This window comes from Doryrhamphus excisus, linkage group LG4, assembly GCF_037039965.1.
Source record: "Doryrhamphus excisus strain RoL-2023G ecotype Guam linkage group LG4, RoL_Dexc_Guam_v1.1, whole genome shotgun sequence".
Taxonomy (NCBI): domain Eukaryota; kingdom Metazoa; phylum Chordata; class Actinopteri; order Syngnathiformes; family Syngnathidae; genus Doryrhamphus; species Doryrhamphus excisus.
The window spans coordinates 4557664-4580759 of NC_136360.1; the positions used below are offsets into that span (position 1 = coordinate 4557664).

General features: G+C 40.3%; 3 protein-coding genes across 4 annotated transcripts; 1 reads left to right on the forward strand and 2 right to left on the reverse strand.

Moving 5' to 3' along the window:
* The first annotated feature begins 315 nt into the window (after positions 1-315).
* LOC131129881 (methylcrotonoyl-CoA carboxylase beta chain, mitochondrial) lies at positions 316-6079 on the forward strand. Its single transcript, XM_058073816.2, has 13 exons — positions 316-454; positions 1145-1243; positions 1443-1607; positions 1683-1879; positions 1999-2177; positions 2249-2329; positions 2439-2617; positions 2691-2904; positions 3013-3104; positions 4225-4381; positions 4706-4828; positions 5026-5253; positions 5321-6079. Exons 1-13 carry the CDS (start codon positions 435-437, stop codon positions 5405-5407), a joined length of 1821 nt encoding a protein of 606 aa, XP_057929799.2. The 5' UTR covers positions 316-434; the 3' UTR covers positions 5408-6079.
* A 441-nt stretch (positions 6080-6520) lies between these two features.
* LOC131129882 (retinal Mueller cells isomerohydrolase-like) lies at positions 6521-15996 on the reverse strand. Of its 2 annotated transcripts, XM_058073817.2 has the most exons (14): positions 15615-15996; positions 14558-14640; positions 13380-13530; positions 13065-13172; positions 12836-12977; positions 12397-12544; positions 11994-12075; positions 11726-11858; positions 11155-11297; positions 10891-11020; positions 10346-10460; positions 9166-9260; positions 8946-9057; positions 6521-7631 (listed from the first exon to the last, which is right to left on the reverse strand). In XM_058073817.2, exons 1-14 carry the CDS (start codon positions 15623-15625, stop codon positions 7486-7488), a joined length of 1599 nt encoding a protein of 532 aa, XP_057929800.2. In that variant the 5' UTR covers positions 15626-15996; the 3' UTR covers positions 6521-7485. The 2 variants fall into 2 exon arrangements, with proteins under 2 accessions (XP_057929800.2, XP_057929801.2); XM_058073818.2 differs by lacking the exons at positions 14558-14640; positions 15615-15996 and adding an exon at positions 14279-14345.
* Positions 15997-16377: 381 nt separating this feature from the next.
* Positions 16378-23059, reverse strand: depdc1a (DEP domain containing 1a). Its single transcript, XM_058073263.2, has 12 exons — positions 22868-23059; positions 22078-22343; positions 21845-21986; positions 21350-21471; positions 21097-21227; positions 20505-20552; positions 20135-20272; positions 18933-19877; positions 18318-18490; positions 17789-17965; positions 17374-17583; positions 16378-17191 (listed from the first exon to the last, which is right to left on the reverse strand). Exons 1-12 carry the CDS (start codon positions 22913-22915, stop codon positions 17054-17056), a joined length of 2538 nt encoding a protein of 845 aa, XP_057929246.2. The 5' UTR covers positions 22916-23059; the 3' UTR covers positions 16378-17053.
* Between the last annotated feature and the right edge of the window lie 37 nt (positions 23060-23096).

Here is a 23096-nt window from a genome sequence, read left to right on the forward strand (position 1 = left end):
TATAAACAGTGTGTTTTGTGTTGCCACATGGAAAATTATCTTTAGTTTTATGAATTACACAATAATCCACGCATTTACAGACAAGCACAGTTGCCAGGAGACTGAATAAAATAAAGGTATTAATGTGGACGTATAAATATATATAAATTGTCAATAAATACTGACGGCTCATAATACTGGGCTAATTATGAGTACAGTAGTGTTATTTGTAAATATTTAACGCCCTCTTTTGGCTAACTTGCATATTGCAACTGTTGTCATCAGTACGATGGCCGTGTGTCCTCCTGTCCTGAAGGGGGCAGTAGCACCAGTAATCGGCCAGCACCTTAACAAAGAAGAAAATGATCCCTCAAGAAACTAGTCGCTGATGATTTTGCGGTTATTTTTCTCTTTATTGTCCCGTTTTATCTACATTACAGCCTACACTGACAGACATGTACGCACACATTGCTAGGTAAGATCTTGAGTTTTGTCTCTAGTCTTAAATCATGCGGAGTATTTGCAGGTACCATTGTGACCTTTGGCATACATTTCACTCCATAGTAAGTAAGCGAGTAAAGGAAATGTTTGTAATATTGATTTTCGTCAACATTGAGAAAATACCACTCCTGTCGGTAGCTGTTCATTGTGTAGCAGTATTATATGTTGGTCGTGGTGGACAAAATAGGCAATCACTTCAATGAAACTCTGTTTCGCACCTCAATAAACCAAAATTGAACCACAGAAAGTTTCAATCGTAAGCATTTGGTGAAGAAGGTGAGGAAAAACAGGAAAACAAAACAGGAAAATGGTTTCTGTGTTGATCTCGAGTTTGGTGCATGCTACTAGTGACACCTAGTGGCCAGTGTGGACTACAGATCATCAACATACTGGAATCCTTTCAACTGTCTTTGTATTTTAGTTCATTTACAACATTTTCTGCATTTATTTGGAGGGGATAGTAAATATGTACTGCAGTACAAGCTGAACAAAAGTATGTTTGCTGTTTTATTTTTCTCTGCCTTACGACTTTATTCTAATCATCAGGCACAGGAAATCACTGAAAAGAATGACGATTGTTCTACTAAACTGATGCACTTATGTACTTTAGCTACAGCTTGAAGATACACATGCTTAATTCACATTTTGCTTTCTGTCTCCAAAGGAACGTGTGTAGTGGAGGAAGAGTGTGCACATTTTTGTCTCCTAACACTCACATGCCATTGTGGATTCTGAGAAGCACGGCAGTGGAGGGGCAATATAGGTGAGTAGCATCCACATGCTCTTCAATGGCCTCACAAGTAGAGCAAGATCTGTAAAAAAAAAAAAAAAAATTAAACACAATATCCAAGTTTCTTCCAAGCACTGCTTAATATAATCAGTTAATGAAGCATTGCTTTTTAGTTGTATTATTAGCAGTTTTAAAATGTGCTTTGCGTGTAACATATGAATCTCTGGTACAGGATGGTGGAGCAACATCAGCATTGTTTTGTCCGGCATATGAACTGCACAGCCAATAAGAGGACAGCTCTGCGTAACGCCTTCCCAGTGTTAGACCTACCCCTGCAACCCATCCACCAGCATGTTTATGAGGCAAACCTCCACAACAGCAAGGCCTGCCACAACAAGTGAGGGACTTGTGTGTAGACCAGATGAATTCACATCAGTTGGGCTTCATTGTGTGAATATTGAAATCCTCTCAGGTATATGGAGTTAAGTGAGAAGGTCGCTAAAGGAGGTGGGGAAAATGCTATTGCCAGACACACACAAAGGAACAAGAAGTTGTTGGTAAAAGACCGATTGCGCCTACTTTTGGATGATGAAGACTTCCTAGAGCTGTCACACTTTGCAGGTCTGGGTCTTCCTTATGGTGATATTCCATCAGCCGGCTGCCTCACAGGTTAGAAAGCACTAAATATGTTGGGTCCGAAGTGTAGAAAATGTTGTATAATTAAGTCACATTGCAGCATCACTACTGTTGTGATATACTGCACCAACTTGATCCGTTTTAATGTGCAGGTGTTGGCAAGATCAATGGCCTGTGGTGTGTAGTCATCGCTAATGATGCCACAGTGAAGGGTGGCACAGCTTATCCAATCACAGTTAAGAAGCAGCTGCGAGCACAAGAGGTGGCGATTCAGAATCGTTTGCCTTGTGTCTACCTCATCGACTCTGGAGGAGCTTTTCTACCTTTGCAGGTTTATACTATTACTGTAGTAATTAATGCTGTAGTTCAAGTTTTAAAGGACACACATTTGTGTCTTCACAGTCGGAGATCTTTCCTGATAAGAACCAGGGAGGAAGGACTTTTTATAATGAAGCTATCATGTCTGCAATGAAGATCCCACAGGTAAGACCTTATTAAATATATGGGATGTTGATGTAGATGTACAATATTCCCGACACACAAATGATGCACCCGGTCTTCTAAGATAATGTCACCGTCCTCATGATTAAAGGTGTCGGTGGTGTGCGGTTCATGCACAGCGGGTGGAGCCTACATCCCCACCATGGCAGAAGAGACAGTGATGGTGCACAGGATAGGGACTATGTTCTTGGGAGGACCGCCACTGGTCAAGGCTGCCACAGGAGAGGAAGTCACACCAGAAGACCTTGGAGGAGCTAGGCTTCATGCCGAGTAGGTTTACCAATGAACAAATTAGGTTAACTAAAATAATCAACACAATTAAGTTTTACCAATCTGGTTTCAGGGTGAGTGGATGTGTGGATCATTTTGCCTGGGAAGAGAAAGAGGCCTTTGTGTGTGCCCGGAACATCATATCAACGCTCAACTTCACACTGCCAGAGGAGGAGGATGAAGAGAAGATGAGGAGGAGAAAAGATGAGGAGAAGCCACTGTATAGTTCAGATGAGCTGCTGGGTCTTGCCCCCAGAAGTTACACCTACAGTCTGGATGTTAAAATGGTACATAAGGCATTCACTCATTCGTCTCATCAAAAATAATCCCTTCGATATTTACCACACAGGAGAACAGATGTTTTGGGGAATAATGATGTGTGTCCGTGTGTCCAGGTTATTAGTCGGCTGACAGACGGAAGTCGCTTCCAGGAGTTTAAAGCCAGCTTTGGAACCACACTCATCACTGGCTTTGCAAAGATACATGGGTATAAATACAGCTCATACACACAATGCAAACACTCAAAACTATTATAAACCTTATTTGCTTAGATGAAGCCTGGGTGACTGTTAAACCAGGTTAGATGGTTGTTATTCTTTTTTTTACAATTGTAAACAAAGCGGGCGGCACGGCAATCTAGTGGTTAGCGCACAGACCTCACAGCTAGGAAATAAGGGTTCATTTCCACCCTCGGCCATCTCTGTGTGGAGTTGCATGTTCTCCCCGTGCATGCGTGGATTTTCTACTACTTCGGTTTCCTCCCACATTCCAAAAACATGCTAGGTTAATTGGCGACTCCAAATTGTCCATAGGTATGAATGTGAGTGTGAATGGTTGTTTGTCTATATGTGCTGTTTGTCTATATACAAGCCGACCAGACAGACCGGGATAGGCTCCGGCACCCCCGCGAGCTTTGTGAGGAAAAGCAGTCTAAAATGAATGAATGTAAACAAAGCCATCACCGCGTACTGTTAATTAATACAAATACTTCAGTTCTGCTTCATTGAATTCCACACTATTTTGTGCTTTATGAAGTCTCAATCTGAACATTCATGTTTCCCATACATTGGAAGCACATGGATTTGCAACAACCTTGCAACGCACCCAGTCTGCCAGAAAATAACAAGATGAGCAGAGGGATCAGTATTGCCAAATTAGCGACTTAGTCATGTATTTCGCCCATCAGTCGACCCTTCACGATCAGGGGTGTCCAAAGTGTGTGAAGGGGGCACACATCTGGGCATATTTTAAAAATAACCTTTGCATCCTTACGATATTTTGCCATGCAGCCCTCGGTGTGAACCCCTTTCTCATAGAGAGACTTGGAGATGATATGAAAGTAGCTATCACTCTTCTCAACATGCTGCTGTGGGCCCCTCCACTGTCTTAAAGCGCTCACGGGTGGCTTTGTTTTATCTGGTGGGGGGGGGTTGTTTTTTTTTAACTCGCTTTTTGCAAATGTGTCAATTATGCAAATTCGCTTATTGTTTTTTATATATGTTTATATATACTAGATAGTGGAACCTGTACGTACCAACCAGGAGTAATGTAATATACAAGGCCATAAATGAATGAGTGTGTTTATGTGTTACCTTCTGTGCTTCCAGTCACCTCGTAGGAATAGTAGCCAACAATGGAGAGCTGTCATATCAGTCTGCTCTGAAGGGAAGCCACTTTGTCCAGCTGTGTGACCAAAGAGACGTCCCACTCCTCTTCCTCCAGAACACTGCACCATCAGCAGCACTAACACTCTCCCCAACACAGGTACACACACTCGTATTACATATGTTCATTACATGGCAGGGCTGGAAGACATGTGACCAAATGTCAGGGAGTGAACATGAATTATCTGTTTAGTACATCTTTCACAGATATTTTTTTAATGCCAAACTGTGTGCTACAGTGTGTATGAGCTACAATACATCACCTTGCTTTACAATTATTACTTCATAGCCACACTTCATTTATCATCCAGGTCAGTGGCCTTTTAGGCCCCATAAGCAGCCTGTGCTTGGTTCACTGTCCCACACTTTGGAAACCCGATCACATGATTATTTCTGCAGATTATGTGGTTTTGTTTTCTTTTAGGGAGAAATGAACAGCAACCGCCTGAAAGCTCAGGGTTCAATGATGTCAGCAGTGGCCTGCGCCTCTGTGCCCAAAATCACTGTGGTGATAGGAGGTTGTCACGGCGCTGACAGCTATGCCATGGTAAAACACCCATGCAGTATTTAGTGGTCTTTTGGTATACTGTAGTGTTTTTACTATACTATGACTAGTATAGTGACTATACTATGACTAACGCGTCCTGTGTTTGACCGGCGGCCAATCCACGGTCAGCAGGGATAGATAATTTGACTTTTCATGTAATATTTCAGATTTTCATTGTTTTTTTTTGTTGTCTCTAGTGTGGAAGGTCCTTTGACCCCAACTTCCTCTTCCTGTGGCCCAATGCCAGAGTGTCCCTGACAGCTGCTGGTCACATTGGCCCTCTGCTTCCTTCTGACAGTGAGCAGGAGGAGCGAAAAAACACGGAGAACGATCTCAACAGGATGATAGAGGAGGAGAGTTCGGCTTTTTTTTCCTCGGGACGGCTCTGGGATGATGGAGTCATTCTACCTCAGGACACTCGCAGGGTAAGATATCATGTTTGCCTTTTATGATTGTATCTTTGTCTTGATTCCAATGAGTGTGCATCTGTAGGTTCTTCGAGACTGCCTGAATATCATCAAACAGCAACAGTATCAGCTTTCAACAGAAAAACTACAGTCAGCCCTTCTACGGATTTAAAAACATGTTTCATGTCACTGAGACATTACCATGCCTTTTGTACCGTCCTGGGACATCTACCAGAAGTACTTCTTGGATCAGTAGGAGATCATATGATCTGGACTGGATGATTTGAATGGATGACTGATGACTGTTTGACAGGCCACTTTCTGAGTGATGTATAAATGTTTATCACGTTTTTAACACAATATGACAATGCCAGGCATGTCTATTTGGTGCTAGCATGCATTGTGGACAGTGTACGGTTCGGTCCGCCCTACACATGACAATACGCCTTTATGGACCTCGGTTTTGCGATACACTTTGCACTGTGTGCACGCACGTGCCTGTGCAGACTGGAAAAAAGTCCTCCCTGTGACTGTAAACTGTATATATTTTAAGTGAGGGAAAGTCTGTCTAATGTACACAGTATATATCGGAGAGTATTTCAGCTGCACGGCCTAGCCCAGGGGTGGGCAAACTACGGCCCGGGGGCCACATCCGGCCCGCCAAGTGTTTGAATACGGCCCGCCCAATCTTTCCAAAGTATTTCATTTAAACTCAACATACAACCTGGCATCATGGCCTGAGCCAACCTTTTGATGGTTTTATCAATTTCGTTTTTTGACATGGTCTGTTGTTTACAAAGTGCTCCTGAAAAAAGGGACACAAGCACATAATAATAATAATAATTATTATTATTAGATTATTATAATTATTAGAACTATTATGATTATTATAATTATTATATTAATGCTAATTATTATATTAATTATATATAATATTGTTATATTTGCATATTTTACATAATAATAATATAATAATTATTATTTTAATTTTATTGTAATTATATTTTATTATTTTAAAAATATTTAAATATAAATCTAAAATAATAAATAGCAGATTGCATGACAATTTTACAGATACAATAATACCAGGTGGACTGTTACATGTAAAATATATAGTCTGCCACCCCCCCCGTAAATTTTGTCATATCAGTGCGAGTCAAAAAGTTTGCCCACCCCTGGCCTAGCCCATCTGTGATCTCCTGGCTCCCATGTCGAAGTGTGGTGCACCTATTTTTGACAGTTCACCCCTGTAAACGGACAAAGATGAGTACCTGTACATAAGATGAAAAAAAAAGCCATTTTATTTTATACTCAGCTCAGAGTGAATACATTGTACACTGTACAGTGCCACTAGCCCATCTCTCTTGCTCACCATCATGGTGTGCTACACTGTTCCATTCATTTTCGGTTCCTTTGAGTCATCAGACTGGTTTAAGCCTAGTGACTGAGAAGAAAGAGGTCGGGCTATAGTGCGTCTGAACACGTAACACCGCCATTGCAGTGCCTGTCATTAAATGTTCTGTACCAGCATCTCTTTAAGATGTATTGGTTCTTTGATGCCCAATGCTAGTGTCTGTCATTTCTGTACTAGTCAAGGTGGAAAATATTGTCTTAATGAGATGTCATTATAAGTGTACCAGGAGCAAACAAAAATTTGTTCATTTAAGAACTAAGAAGAGGTGAAACTACAATCCCCAGGAGTCACAAGGAAGATTAGAATAAAACTTTTTTCATCTTAATTTTTGTAAAATTAATTATTTTTTAATTATTTTTTTGTTTAAACTTTCTTCTCAAATGTATTTTTCATTATTATGACTTTATTCCCATACTGTATTTGTTTTCTGCAATTTTACAAAAAATACAACATTCATTGTTTGTCTTTCCTCAATATTTAAACTTTATTCTACTAAAATAATGTTATTTTTCCTCATACTGTATTACAAAGTTGTCATAAAATTATTTTTTTTTCTTTTTAGATTACAACTTTTGTGTCTTAATAATTTGACTTGATTGTAGTAAAATTACTGCTATTTTCCCCATTTTCTTTTTAGCTTCGTAGTTAAATTCTATTTTCAGGAGGTGCCGTGGGACAATACAAAATGGGCCCCAGCTTTAGTATCAAAAATAGGAACCTTTTGGGCTTGTTAAGGGTGCATCCATTCGTGGAGGATTCTAAACCGTAACCCCTGTTATATATATATATATATATATATATAAGAAATAGCCGGTACAATGACTGTTACTTGATGATCATGGCTTGTAGAAGCCATGCAAAGTCACTGGGAAGATGGTGTCGACCTCTGCCCTGGCCAGCTCTGTCATTTCGGTGGCATCCAACACCAACAGGAAGCCCGGTCTTTCTGCTCCTGGCTTCACCACAATACTCAGCAACACACCTATGGTACAGCATGCACACACATACACTGAAGGTCAACGTACAGCAGGTTTGGTTAACACAGAATACTTCCTGCATGAAGGACTGATTTCTTTAGCATTCATTCTATATGAAAAAAAACATTACACATATACGTAGTATATGAGAAACCCAAGGTATAGTACGATGAGGTATAGTTTTGTTTGGATCCCGTTCAAAATGTATGTGTGTAAAAGTGTGATATCTTAACATAGGCTAAATAGGCTTAAATAAGGGGGTGTCCAAACTATTTCTGGGGAGTGCCACATGAAAGAATGAAAGGAAGGCCATTTTGGCATTTTGTAGCCCAACACATGTAATATATATTTTTAACTAATTAACCATTTTAACTAATCTTTCAAGGCACACAGAATATTGTGTTCTATGCCTTTATAAACTAGTGGTGTGCGATACCATTAGATTTGGTATCGATCCGATACCAAGTAAATGCAAGGCCAGGATTGCCGATACCGATAGTTTTAAAAACTCAAGGTGGATGCCTCATCAATCTGAATCAATCTAAATCTGAATTAATTTTTATGACCTGTTTTTTGTGATTTACATTTTAGCTTATTAATCAGTTAAAATCCAGGAAAGAATTTGGGTAGAGTTTATACACAGGCGGGTTGCATGTTGATTGAAACCAATGAAATCAGACAGGAAACCAACTGAAGCCCAAGTATTGATCTTTTTACATTTTCAGGTTTTACGTCGATCAATATTGATACCGATATTTGGATCGATCCGCCCAACACTAATAGAAACATGGAACATATACCAAAAGAAAGATTAGACTTCTGTCTTTAGTAACCAGCAGTAGAACATAGGTAAGTTTCAGGAAAATATCAGTTCCAGACTATAAAAAGGGAGAAAAACAGCAAGATATTTCAAACATAGCTTTTATCATAACATGAATATTTTTTGCTTTTGTGGCAGCTCAAATATCTGTGTTGTTTTAGGTTAAAATAATTATTTACTGTTTTCACATTTGGAACTGATTTCTCATAATATTACATAATTATGCTCATAAAATTATGAGTATTTCCTCATTAGATAAGCATTTTCGTCTTCCATTTTTTAAGTTTCAAACTCAATATTATGAGAATATTTGATAGTTTTTAACCTCATTAGGTTGTGCAGATGTGCATACAATTAAACATTCTATACATGTTACAAATATTCCCACCACTGAGGCTCTACAATACCATGACCACTTATACATTTAAACAAACCACATTGTGAGTGGGATGGTTTAGTTTCTTGAAGATAGTGTAAAGTGACATGGCGTGTGTGATACCGTCATCCTCCTGTGCTGCTCCTGGTGTTGGTACAAACAGTGGTTCAGATGGATAACATTCATCTTCCTGCCATATCAACGTCTCTTTGGTCTGCACGTTTAACTTGACAATCTGCGACAATTGTCAGTGGATAGACAAATTTATCAACATGAAGGACACTGTATGTCATATTAATGGGCCGTTGGTTGGTTTTGTCAACAGATAAAATCATCCCCTCACCTTGTCAGGGATGAAATGGTTGAGCCCAAGACCATACGTGAAGGAATATTTCTTCCCACGACATTGTGAGTAGTTAATCTGGGGAAACTCAAATGCTGTGTAGACAATACAGATAAAGAGAACAATGAATAATTCATTCAACCGTTTTGTACTGCTTTTCCTGCAGCAAGCATGTGGACCCTGAGGGAGCTGGTAATCAGAGGTGATGAGGAACACTTGTGCACAATCAGGCAGGTGGCAGGTCCAATTCCATGATGAGGAATTGGCCACTACTGCGTCAACCCTTCTGACACTGTTGGAAGTATCACTTTTATTGTAAATGTATGTCCAAAATCAGAGCATAACTATCAACATTTGCATTTAAAAATAAGATATTTTACAAAAAAAAAATGGAGGTGATCTGAGGCAAAGTCTGTTGTGTAATTTTGAGAAGCAAAAGAAGAGCTCCTGGTCAATAATGGACCATCACTTAAACAGCTTTTTGTACATAATGACAACTTACTCTTCTTAAAGGGGACCTATTATGCTTTTTCCAACCTATAAATGTTGTTAGAATGTTGTATTATCGTGTTAAACGATGCCAAAGTCTCAGATAATGAAGTTTGCACATTTGGAAGCGAGCCCTGAAAGAACTTTGGGATGGCTCTGAACGCTTGGTTTCAAAAGGCATGGTTAAACTGCTCCTTTGTGATGTCACAGAGGGGGGTGGACTTCCTTATATGGTTCATAAGTTAGGAAGCACTTTGGGTGTGTGTCACAGCCCAGTCACAGCGGAGGTGGGTCGTGGGTGGACTAAATTAAAACAGCTGGAATAGGTGCGGTTTATGGAAGATCTAGTAAGCTTTCTGTGCAGGTTATTGAGTGTAGCTGCTCTATAGGAGTCCACAACTCAATTCAAGGGGCCAAAAAATAAGCTTAATAGGTCCCCTTTAAATGTAACTAGCATTCACATAACAAAGAGCCATCTGGAGTTGACAGGAAAAGAGTCATTTTACAATAAGACCAAAACAGGCCAATGGTGGGCTGTAAGATTTGTTATTCCGATGTTGCTTGTGTGTTGTTGAGTGGAAAATGAAAATGGGAAAACGGGAGACTATTCAAATTGACAGTTATGTGTGTCGGCTAATTTAATGGTTGCATTGGTTAAAAGTTGGGCGGAAAGTACATCAAAACAAAATACCTTGTCTTGGTTGAGACAAGATGACTTCAGGTTCCAACCAGATAGTTCCGTCACTGAGAAGAACAGCAGTTGCTGTCGTGTAGGACAGGGACACCATGTTCTTTCCTTGATCCTCCTGGAAGCTCAGAAATAGAGATACAGTACTGTGAGAACACGGTTAAACGGATGACATCGCATTGGACAATACATAAACAATACAATAGACAAATAGACAATACAAATACAATAGACTGTGTGGAAGACATGCCCGTGTAATATACGCTAACAACTGTATCTCACTGTGCACTGAGCAGCCCGGGCTTTTACCAGTGATCAGCACCCTCGACTCCCATATCATGTGTTCGAGCCCCGGGTACAGGCTGGTGTGAAGCAAGTTACAACTATATACAGCTACTATATACAGTTACACACTAACTGGCTTATTCTGTCACTGCATCAGCACGCAGTACCGTACCTCACACTACTAAGTCTGAGGCTTTTTTAAGTACAATAAACACGCTCCAAAGTTTTTTCTTCCATGATGTTTTGTGTGTGTTTTTACTCACGCTGTGTATATCCAACGGCAACACGTATCGCCTGACCTCAGGCTGAGGAGCTGTCATGGCTGCTTTTTTCACCTTCTCCCACTCATTCCTCAGGTTGGCCAGATACAGGTAGTTATAGACAAGTTCATGACTGCTGACAGAGAGAATCATTAGAGTCGGGGTGTCTAAACTTTTTTTCCAAGATGGCCACCTAATTAAAGGATGCAAGGGCCACTTAAATATGCTTAAGAAAGGGGAAAAATGCATCTTTGTCATCACGCTCACCCTTTCCACGTACAGAGGTCAACAACAATGAATCCCTGGTCTTCATAAGCATTGATATGATGGAAAATGTTGAAAGCTGACGTTCGAAACTTGTGGCTGCTCATATACGCTGCTGGGTCCTTCGTGACCAGGTGAAACCATGTCTGCAGAAACATGCATTCAAAAACACAGTCCCTTAATCTGTAGTCTCCTTGACTCAACATCAAAAACTTGTTTTTTATGCATACGCATACTTAAAATGTCATTCTTAAACAAAATAGATGCTTTCTCCTTTAGTATTCATAATTTGTAAAGGAATATCATGCAAATCACATGTACACTAATGATAACATGTAATAGTTGCAGTATCTTGTGTAGTGTGATGATTTAAAACACTACCGAAACTTCTTGATACTAGCTAGCTAAGACGATGGGTCGCTAATTAACTGGTCTCAGTGTCATTCATAGATGGAAGAGGGGCGGACTTCCTTATATGGTTATATGGTTCATAGTCAGGAAGCATTTTGGACGTGTGACCAATCACATCGGAGTGGGTGGAGTAAATTGATTACACACCGATTAGCCCACCTACCCCCATGCTCTCATTGGATTCAAAGCAGTCCATGTATGTAGCTCCTCTGATGCTCCAAGCCGACAGGAACCTGAGCAAGTTAATTTTGATCGGCTGCTCCACGAACACAAAATAGTTGTCTGTCAAACCGAAACTACAGAAATACAAGGAAAGTAAAAGAGACGGAGACATTTTAGGGTAAATGGTACATTGTAGCATTTTGGATTTGTTTTGATTTTTGTTTTTGACTATACAGTAGCAGATTTTACAATGATACCTTGCTCAGTACCTGTGTATATAGGAGGGCTTTAATCTCTCACTGCTTGGGAGCTGGGCAATGACCTGGGATTTCTCTAAGGGGTCCATCTTATCTGTGAAGACACCAGGTGTAAATAAAAAGAATAATACAAATATTCTAAAGATTGACATATGTAAATAAATACAAACGAAATCTTTTAATTAACAACATGCTAGGTTAATTGGCCACGCCAAATTGTCCATAGGTATGAATGTGAGTGTGAATGGTTGTTTGTCTATATGTGCCCTGTGATTGGCTGGCGACCAGTCCAGGGTGTGCCCCGCCTCTCGCCCGAAGACAGCTGGGATAGGTTCCAGCACCCCCGCGACCCTCGTGAGGAAAAGCGGTAGAAAATGAATGAATGAATGTGCTTCAGTGTGTGGATGCTGCTCACCTTTCTGAGCGGGTGGGATCTTGACAATGTTGTAAGCCAGACTCATGTTCTTTCCAAAGCAGTTACCGATGTTGTAAACTGTACCATCTGCCTCAATGTGGGGGTGCGCTGTCACCCCATTCACAGACAGGTACTTACACAGGTCCACCTACAGTAATATTAGTACAATTAAAAAGTGGCATAACTTTGCTAACTGGATGGAACCAAATGGAGACATTTCACTCGCTCTGTCTCTTATTAAATGTAATTGCTCCCTTATGAAAATTCCAGACATTCCAGACAATTTAAGACTTAAGAAAACTCGATGTCAGAATGTTGAATGTAAGGACCCGTACGGACCTTGTTTATAAGGAAAAATATGTTTGTGCAGTGTGTACACATTTTGCAGGAACATGTGACCAACAGCAGATGTAGTTTGGTAACACTCGGTCACCCTCACCTTCTTCAAAGTTTCCAGTGAGTCAGGATCAACCTTTGTAATGTAATTGGTCTCTGTCACGGCATAGAAGTCTTCCCCAACAGGATAAATGTTCACCATGCAATTATCGGTCACTTCAATCCCTCTAAAGTAAGTGAAGAATCTGCAGACACGCAACATTCAGGTGAACTTGTAGAAAAACAGCTGTGAGAGTGGCATTTAGCACCATCTGTATGACAGTCGAGGTCACCTGGAGAAGATGTTTTTGCAGGGGTCAGGGTATGCTGCTGTGCCAAACTCAGTGATGACCACTCTATTCTCAGTCATGGCACGGACATATGCATCTGTTTTGATGAACCTAAACATGAATATGAAACAAAGTGACGGGGCGGGGACACTGAAAGCTTTTTCTACATACTTCCACTGCCAAAACTGGACATATGGAATATAAGAAAGCTATGCACTGCTCGATAATATAAAGGAAACAAGTAACGTCATTATCACACTTCTGGGATATCAACCTGTTGCAAGATTATTTTCTTTGGGTAATGTGTCCTTGTCTTACTTCCTGAAGTAGGTCACCTGACCATTTTTCAGGTCAAACTTGTGCATGATAGCCTGTCCATCAAACAGATGGTGGAAAGGTTGGTCCCCAATCTCAAAAAGACCGGGACCCATCCTGAGAAGACTGCCGCCAAGCCATGCTGGTAAATGCCCTGCACACACAAGATGACACAATCTTTGTTTTTTCTTGTGGACATGAGGATTGGATGAATACAAGTCCAGATGAGAGATAATTAAGATAATTAACATTATCCAGTACACTGTGATGGAGCCTGCAGAAGCTCATTTAGGGTGAGAGATTCAGGATATAGCAGTGACTGATCAGCTGTCAATCACAGGACTGACTCTATAAGTCTATTTATATTTATTCATCAATTGTGAGTAGTATGGTAGGAAATGTGAAATCGAAGTACAGTAAGCTTCAACCATATTGTACAGTATATACAAGGTGTGTCGGTTCCAAGACTGGTGTCACAAAAGATATAGTAGTTCAAAACTACCCCATCTTTTCTGGCACTCCTGGAAAGTAATGTGATGATATACACTTTCACCGTGTGCTATAAATGTGTGATACATTCCCAGCCACAGTCTTTATGGTGTGTTATGATGTTTTCCTTTTTTTTTTTGCTTTTTCCCTCCACTGGTCTGAGGAGTTCATCGTAGGACCAGCCAGATTTTGCACAATCTTGCTAAAAGAAGAGAACAGCACAGACAGAAATATTTGCCAAATTTCATGTGGAAAATAAAATAGACTCTACCAAGTCTTGAGGAGAGCAACCTTGTGTTCTTAACTGGTAAAACGTATTGTAACCATCAAAATATTAAAACGATGGAACAATTTTAAATCAACAAATGAATTTTATTTCTAGTTCTAAATTAAATTAATGTGTTTTTACTCACTTTTTTTGTCTCTCCGACAAGGTTATGTTTTTTTTTCCTGTCGCGTTTGACGATGACGTCATCTAGCGACGTCCAGAACAGCCAATAGCAACTTTACTTACTGAAAAGTTGACAACAGTGTTAGCCAGCTTGGCTAGCTAGCAGCCCCTATGGCTGACTGGTACCTACATCTGTCCAATTAAGTAAGAGCGTACTTTTTCCCTGTTGTTTTAATGTTTTAGGACCACTTTCCAACAGCTGATAGTGACAATGACATGATACGTGTACAATCTCTCCTACCAGTGATCTTAGCTGGAATTGGTTCATTCAGCTCCTCCACGGTCTCAAAGAGTTTCTTGTAGCCTGCTGCGGGATGCTCCACACTAAACAATTTCAAGAGGTGAATGAAATTCAATATTAAAAGGTGTTTTTCAGGTCATTTCTTTATTTAGTGATGTGCTCTACGCTACAAAAAGTGCAAAACTGTCGTGTTTTGTTGCTAGGTATTATTATCAATCAGCAAAGACATTTTTGCTCTGTTGGCTGATAGATATGGTAATATAAAATGTTACATATAGTAAGATAAAAATAAGTATTAATAACTACAAATATTGTTTTTAGAGCAAAATAATCACAGTTGTCCTTGATTTTAGATATTAGATATATCTTGCTTACATTTCCACTTTTTGTTGTGTAAAACAGTACTGTGCAAAATATTGAGGTCACCATTTGCTATACAGTATACTGTATGTGGCCATTAAAGTATATTAGAACAACACATATGTAATCTACGTAATAGTTTTTTTCATGTATTTTGTGACAAAAAATTATAATTATTTTTTTTTTCATTTGGCTTGAAATATTACTTCATTACCTGTGTCTTATTGGGTAATACTAAGAATGAGATATTGAAAAGAGATATTGGATATATCTGTATTGTTGTCTCTGCAGGTAATGATATGGGTGCATGAGTGACGATGTACTCCACAAGCTCGCTAACTCAATTTGTCAGTGGTTTGGAAGTATTTCAAATTTTGCATTTGTATAATATGCAATTTTTGCAAGGGGAGAGGGAATAAAGAATTACTTGTGGAAGTTGTTGGAAGTTGTGGAAAGTGAAGTCGATTAAGTAATTACTTATTATGTAAAATCTGCTAATTCAGTTTGTTTATGTTAAGTAATGTGTACTATCTACTGAAATCTGATATACTACCTAAAATATGCAAAATAATCTCCCAACAGAACAGGAAAATTTGACTTGAAACTTGTACGCTGTTCCTTGTTTACATCCAAAAATTCCATTTCAGTGTTTTATCAGCATTAGTTTCTGCACACATTAAAGAAAAGCTTTACTCACCGACTGACCATTCTGCTGTGTTCCTCACAAACGTCCTGTGCACCAACACACACACACAGTATGTTGCACAAGCAGTCCAGACTTCATTTCAACCACACACTGATTTCCTGTGGCGAGATGGAAAATGAGCTCCTCCTCTCCTACTTGCTTTCCACATGCCCCCCTCCTTCCCCTGCATCGCTTTCTCCTCTTCTTCTACCCCTTTGCTTTTTCTCTACAAAATTTCCTCCCCCGTGTTGCCTGAAGTTGAAATGAACAAGCCAGCTTTGTCTTCCAGCGTTCTGGCCTGTGGCTCCAACTGGGCTGTTCTCCTGACCTCCAAAACAAGGCCAGTGTTTACCTGGGAACACACATACCTACAATTTGAGGCAGGCTTCTGCTGTTTGTGGTTACACATGTGAAAGAATGTGCTCTAATTAGTTACAGACCCCTTGTAGTAACTCTTAAAGCAGCAGAAACAATTTTCACTGAGGGATTGCGGTAGTTGCAAATGCACACAAAGAGAAGATAAATGATCCATTGCAAAGGCGAAATATCCGGCATTAATTATTGATAAGAAGTCAGTATCTAAGAAAATGGCAGATGTTTTCTGGCAAAATTGAGACGAGCGTTTTTGTATTTTGGGGGCAAATGTTTTTTCACACCACTGTAACATTGACACAGTTTTGTGTTAAGCAACATTAACGTTGAGCATCTTTGTACTGGTAGGTGTACCCAATAGAATGTAACACACACAAAGTAAAAAAAAAGTTTATTTCCCATGAATTTGCATAGTAAATGTGGACTAAAAAGTACAACTGGGCTTCATAAACGCTGCACTAAAAATAAAGTAATACTTCATATAAATCTGGGATCAATAAATATGACATTTCAAGTCAAGATAATAAAAGTACATTTCTTAAAAGCACTTAAAAAAAGTTTTAGGATTAAATGTTTTAACCCCTAACCCTAAACAAATACAGGTTTCTAACAAAAGCCTTCTTAAAAAGGAGTCTATATTGTATATCCTTTGTTTTTAAATTAACATTAAAGATTGAATTATGCTTGATACCAAGTTGGAAACCCAATCATTACAATAGATGACATGTATATGCATTCAAGCTGAAAACATAATGCTTCAATGCTTTTGGCTTTTCCACTTGTACATAAACTCTTAAACTCAAAGCAAGTACTGCAAAGCAAGCACTGAACATTTTGAGTAAAGGTTCACTTGTGTGATAATGTACAGTGAATTGGCATCGAACTACTGGCATTTAACTTACAGTAAAAAACTCTCAAACTAATTCCCAAAAGGTACCAGTGGTGTATACACACACCCAAACAGTGATAACAGTTTCCCATGTAACAAATGTTCTGTAGGTACCAGTGTCAGTGCAGGTATAGTGCAGAAATCTTAGCCCAAGGCTGGATATCAGCAACAGTGAGACCTGCCAGTCAGTTTAGTTCCTGATATTGAAAGATTTGGTCTTCTTGATTGTGAGCAGCGGGGCTTTAATCTTTGGCTTGTTGTCTGTCTTGTTCGCCTTCTGTGTGGAGGGGAACCGCTGACTGTAGATGTCAGGGTACTGCTTCTGAAACTGAAGAACACAATGGTGAAGCACGCTTACATGAATTACAAATGGAAAGTAGTTTACTGTCCTGTGCAAAAGTCTGATCCAGTATTAGATTTGTTGTTGGAGCAAATACTATGACTAATTGTAATTTTTTTTCGGCCTATCAGCATCAAAAAGCTATTTCTTTGTTTCATAACTATTCTTACCTGCTTCAATTTTTTGCATCGGTCCTTCTCAGTGATATTTTGGTCTGTCACCAGCATCTCCAGTAACTCCTCCATGGCCTTTTGGGAAGATGCCAATTTTTGCTGCTCAAACTCTGCACCACTAATCTGACGGCAGAACGTATACATGGGCATTGGGGCGCACGCTGGGTCACCACTTTCAACAAGAGCGGCAGCATTGTCTATTGGTACCTGGCAGAAGAAGAAAAAAACATTAAAAACATTATTTGGTACACACACACTGTTCATGTGTGTATACAGTGTTCCCACAGAGGACCGTAATCCGTGGTATTGGTTTAAGAACAACATGAACAAGCTTTTGTAATGTCGTCTCCAGAAGTGTCCAATAAGGCCATAAACAGTTCATATACAATATGGCAAGTTTTCCCAGATGTACCTGTGCTGTGCGCAGGTACTGCACATGGTCGTGAATTGCACTGAGTAGATACTCTGGGACCGACAGGATGCTTTGCTGATGATCCATTAGAAAGGAAACCAACCGAGTGGCTAACAGCTCATCCAAGTCACACTCCTCGGCACTGCCAAGAACACAACCTGAAAACGTGTGGACCATCTGAAATTACAGGAATAGTAAGGAAGACTTGAATGGAAAAACCGGTGTTCATACTTGAGAATGGTGCTACACGTAGGAAAACATCTGCATCTTCTGCTGCCTTGGAACTATTAAGTGTATTGATCGGTCATAGAGGCCCCAAATCATTATGAAATAAAGACATAACATTAAAACAAAGAAGCTAAAGACGTTTAGATTTGTGTCTATTTTCTTTCTGCATTTGAGGCAGCTGCACATCATTTTGTTTTTTTACCCCTACAGAATACAATATTTATGTATTTTTTTTTTAAACTTGAGTTTATTGTCACTTGTGAAAATATGAAGATAAGGATGTGTAACTTGACTCTCTCACCAAGGTGCGGGTACCAATGGCAGGGTGGAGGCGGGGCATGTCGACATTCTGGCTAATGCGAGACATCATTCTCATCAGGAGCTGCAACTTCCTGCGAGATGCAGGAGGCAGGAGGAGGGTGCACAGTTGCAAGGCCTCAATGGCCACACGCTCACTGTGAGGCTGGAGAAGGCCTACATGCACACAGAGGTAGACCCAGAGGAATCAATCATATGATGGTATTGAAATGTTATATCACTAATTAGTCAAAAGTTATTTTGAATTTGCTCTTTCTTCACGAGTTGTCTTGCGTTTCTGTCAAACACAGTGGGACACAACGTCACATTCATCCATCATGATTTTTACATGGACTGAATGGATGGTTGAAAGGTGAAGGGCTGATCAACTACACCTGCAGTTGAGGATGAACTGGGTAGTGTGTTGTTAATGTCATAATACTGTATTGATGAACATGTGGACATGCTGGACATGACTAGTTGATTGTTTCTATGTATAATTCCATCAGATCTTTACCCGAACAAGAGTAACTAAGAACCGCATTCGACAGACACACTGGTTAGATGTTAGTTGGATTAGACATTCACAAACACAGAGGAGATATGGGGGAGGTCTTACTGTGCTCAGATTTTGGTAGAGGGAGCTGCGTGCTGGCAGTGGGCACACAGACAGACGGTTTGAATAGTGATGTGGGTGGAGGCGGCTTGGACACATCCAGGGAGCTGAGGCAACGGCGGAAAGTAGCAGGCGGTGGCAGGGTCCAAAGACTGGATGTGCTGGAAGCTGGTCTGGGCCTACTAGGTTCTGCACTAGCGTGAGGTGGACATGCTTTGGTTGCAGGAGATGAAGAAAAGGTGGAGTGAGGCTTGTCGCATCCTAAAGGAAGGTGTGCTGCTACAATAGAGTGATGCTCTTCTCTGGAGGTGTTTACGTTCAGGCAGCTGGCAGCTCGGCTTTTCCACCTGATCTCTTTAATGTCTTCTTCATTGGTCTCTACAACTATGTCTAAACAGCTGCCTACACTCCGTGGTCGCAATGTGCGCAGCCTCTGCGTTGCCAGCTGTGCTGCAATAGAACGTCTTTTGGACGTTTGTGGAGCACTTTCAGATGGAGCAGTAGTCGTTGAGGCAGAAGTCAATTCTGAATAACCTGGCGGTGTCCGTTTCGTATCCTGGCTCCTGTTGCTTGAGAAGCAAGATGCCAGGCTATCATTGGACAAAAAGATTGGTTGCCTAACCAGAGAAGTAGAGTCATCTAGAATAGTTTCCAGTGAGCAGCTCCTGGTTTGCTGCCTCAAGGATCCAGCAGTATTAAGGCTTGTGCAGCTGCTTCCGAAATAACCACCATCCGTACGGACAGTGTTTTCTCTCTGAACTTTCCCACCAAGAACTTCCCTCATGGGAGACTCTGTCTCATCACAAGTTCCCTGTCTGAGCAGTGATAGGAGGAGACACTCTGTGGAGCGAAATGATGTCTTGGCGGGAGGGGGCACCGATGGAAGGTCATGTTTCTTTCGTTTGCCATGATGGTGCGCAGCGGGTGCTGCAACATACCCACAATATACTGGAAGGTGACAGAAGAAGACAGAGGGAAGTATGTTACAGGCAGAGGGTCAGTGCAAGCAAAGGGGAGGAAGACTTCCGTTAGTTCAACTTATACTGTACACACAGCACAAAAGACAACATAGCAAGCACATTGTTAGCTTTCGACAAAGAAGAAACAACCAAAACCACTGTTAGCAGTTTCAACATGACTTTCAATAAGGTCCCGACAGCAGGATTTGACATTTTCAAAAGTGGCGGAACGAGAACAGTACCTACCCAGCACATTGATAAACAGTTCATATAGTTCGTATGTGAGTAATGGCTGTGGAAGGCTGTAGAAGTAATCAGACACAGTTTTGAAGACATCCCTTTCGAAACCTGGATAGGACGGCTGCGCACTGTCATACTTTGGCCCTGGAAATGAAGAGAAAGTTACTATCAGTTAAACTGCCAAGCTTTAAAAAAAGAAAGGAAATAAAAACTAAACAGAGCTAAGGGTGAATCCTAATTCAGCCTCAAGATAGTCGGGTTGTCAATGACATTTCTTTCTCTTCATGACAAAGTCTCAAAGGACGACAAGTACCTTTCTTGCACCAATGTAATCGTAATTGATACTAAAATATTAGTTGTGTTTGCTGCTACTCACAATTGGCCAGGCTCTTCATGGCGGACAAAACCCAATGAGGAAGGTCATCTAGAGAAAGGTTAGATTAGCTTATTTATCACCAAGTACCAAACCATAAGCATAAACACAGTCCAAACATCTTGGGAGTAGTTATTTTGCTAATTTTAAAACAATGGATAAAGTTAATTTAACTGATATTGAATACATGATTAAAAATGTAAAAAAAATATTAATTTTGCCTTTCAAAATATACTGTATTTTCCGACCTATAAGTCACTTTTTTTCATGGTCTGGCTGGCCGTGTGACTCTGGAGCCACTCCGGTGTACAAAAATGGGTATTGAATCTTGCTTTTTGTTATGGTAATGTCAAAGCGGTGCACATTTTTAAGCCACGCTCAATTTATCCTCAGCCATGGCAGTTCTCCTTGGAAGAAAAATTTAAGCACAAAATAATCATACCTGACAAAATAGTTTCTCTGCCACTAACCAATATTCTGTACAGTCTGTGAGAGTGTGACACTACAAATGATATAGTACCTAACAAATTGGCCAGACAAGACATTGGGGTGGGGAAGTGGCAATATTATTGAACACAAGAAAACAAGAACCTACTGGTCTTGTCATCCAGGGTGACCACCCCATGCTTGTTGACTTTAGTCATATTATGGATGATATTTTCAGGGTTTATTGACCGGTGGTCTACCACTCCCTCGAGAGATGCAACACCAAGAATCTTGTGGAGGCTAAAAAAAAACAAAAGAAAATAATGAATCCGACCAGTGGCATAATCTTTATACATTTCACAACTGCAGTGTACAGTATATGATGTGTGTGTGTGTGTGTGTGTGTGTTACTGCGTTTTTACTGGGTCATAATGGTGTCTCTCCAGATGTTACGTTCATCTTCTCCAGTTAGTGCTCGTCTCCGTGTCTGTTGCTCTTCTGCCTTTTTGTCTTCCTCTGACTGATGATCAGGGTTGACAGTTTCCTGCAACATATATATATATATTTTTTTTTTCCAGTTTAAGGCGAAAGAAAGAAAACATTTGAAAGTGTCAATACAAATGCCTCAAAGTTTCCAATATCTCATGAAATACTACTATACGTTTTACTATCACTGACAATATTACACCTAAAAACACATGCTAGCTTCACGCTGCATGATTATACAGTACACATTTTATAAGTTAAAATCAGAATCTGTCTCAGTCATCTCACACTAACACTTATTACCACCCAGTGAGTATATGGCAGGGGCTTTTCGTATAATGTATAATATGTTATGTTATGTAAAAAAAAAATTAGCAACTTGCTCACCTGGTTTAAACATAGGGAAAGACTTTGTGTCTGCTGTAGCTTACCTCTGTGTCCTTGTTTTTCTTGACGCTCTTAAACCTGAAGAAACCTTCTTTGTCTCTGAGTGAAGGCCTTTTCTTAACAGCTTTGGAAGCTGAGGGTGCAGCTGGGCAAGGGATGAGCTTCAGCGGAGAGGTGGATGGAAATCTTTGAAAGAGGAAGGAAGATGGACAACTCAAGCTCAAATTATAGTATGTTAAAAAAAACAGGGTACATTTCTGCTTCTGCCCAAGATTACCTGTAAAGAGTGTTGTTGTCCTCCAGATTTTCTGTTCCCCAGCGGCCCTTCACATCTTCTATTACATGGTTCTTCAGAAACTTCTTGAGCAGCTGGACTGTCTGTTGCCTGGTGACATCAGGGCCAAAGTTGCTGTTGCTCTGGAGCATCTCATGCAGCCATTCCACAGCAGCGGACGCTGTGAAGCAGGAGGTGTAATTCCTTAAGCTCTGCCGGTGTTTCTTGAGGGGCATACCAGCCCGGAATAGCCGAGTCACCTCGTTCCACTAAGACAAGACAAGTAAGAGCATTATGACCATGTAAAGTTGGACCAAACCACAGAAGTCACTCCTATTGTGTAAATACTGTGATTGGTTTAATACATGTGTCACATTGTACTACAGAAAGGGGTTTGCTTGGTAGTGTGAAATGTGGTTCTTGGTTTAAGATGTGTGTATCTTTTAAAATATACTCGTACCAAGAGCCAGTTTAGAATATAATTAACATTTCTTACAAAGTTTAAGTGACCTTTTGGGCACATTTTATGAAATATGAGTCGATGTACGGCCACGTAAAAAAACGTAAATAGTAGACAAACTATACAGCTCTCGCTTACAGGAATGGTTGGGTTTCATCTCGGTGTATTTGTTTTAATTCCTGTTCTCGCGAATTTTACAGGTGGAAAAACATTGCGTGAATTCATACGTTTTTTCAGATAGGAGACCAGATATTAAAAATAGGTTCACTTGAAATAACCATGAAAGTAGTGTTTTAAAACCACCAGTAGGTTAGCTTGCTAGCATAAACTTACCAGCTTTGTAGCTCGGTAAGGCCCGGGAGTGATGATATGTGAGCTCATGTTTATCCCAAACTGCCGGAACTGGTCTGTTCAATTCAGCGAAACACAAAATGCATCCATTACGAACTTATTTTCCTACGACAAGTATTAATGCCCAACTCAGCGCCGCCTGCTAATCGTCACTCCTTCATCTGTTCAAAATTACGAGCCATGTAATTCTGCAACGGGATTGGTCAGTGGC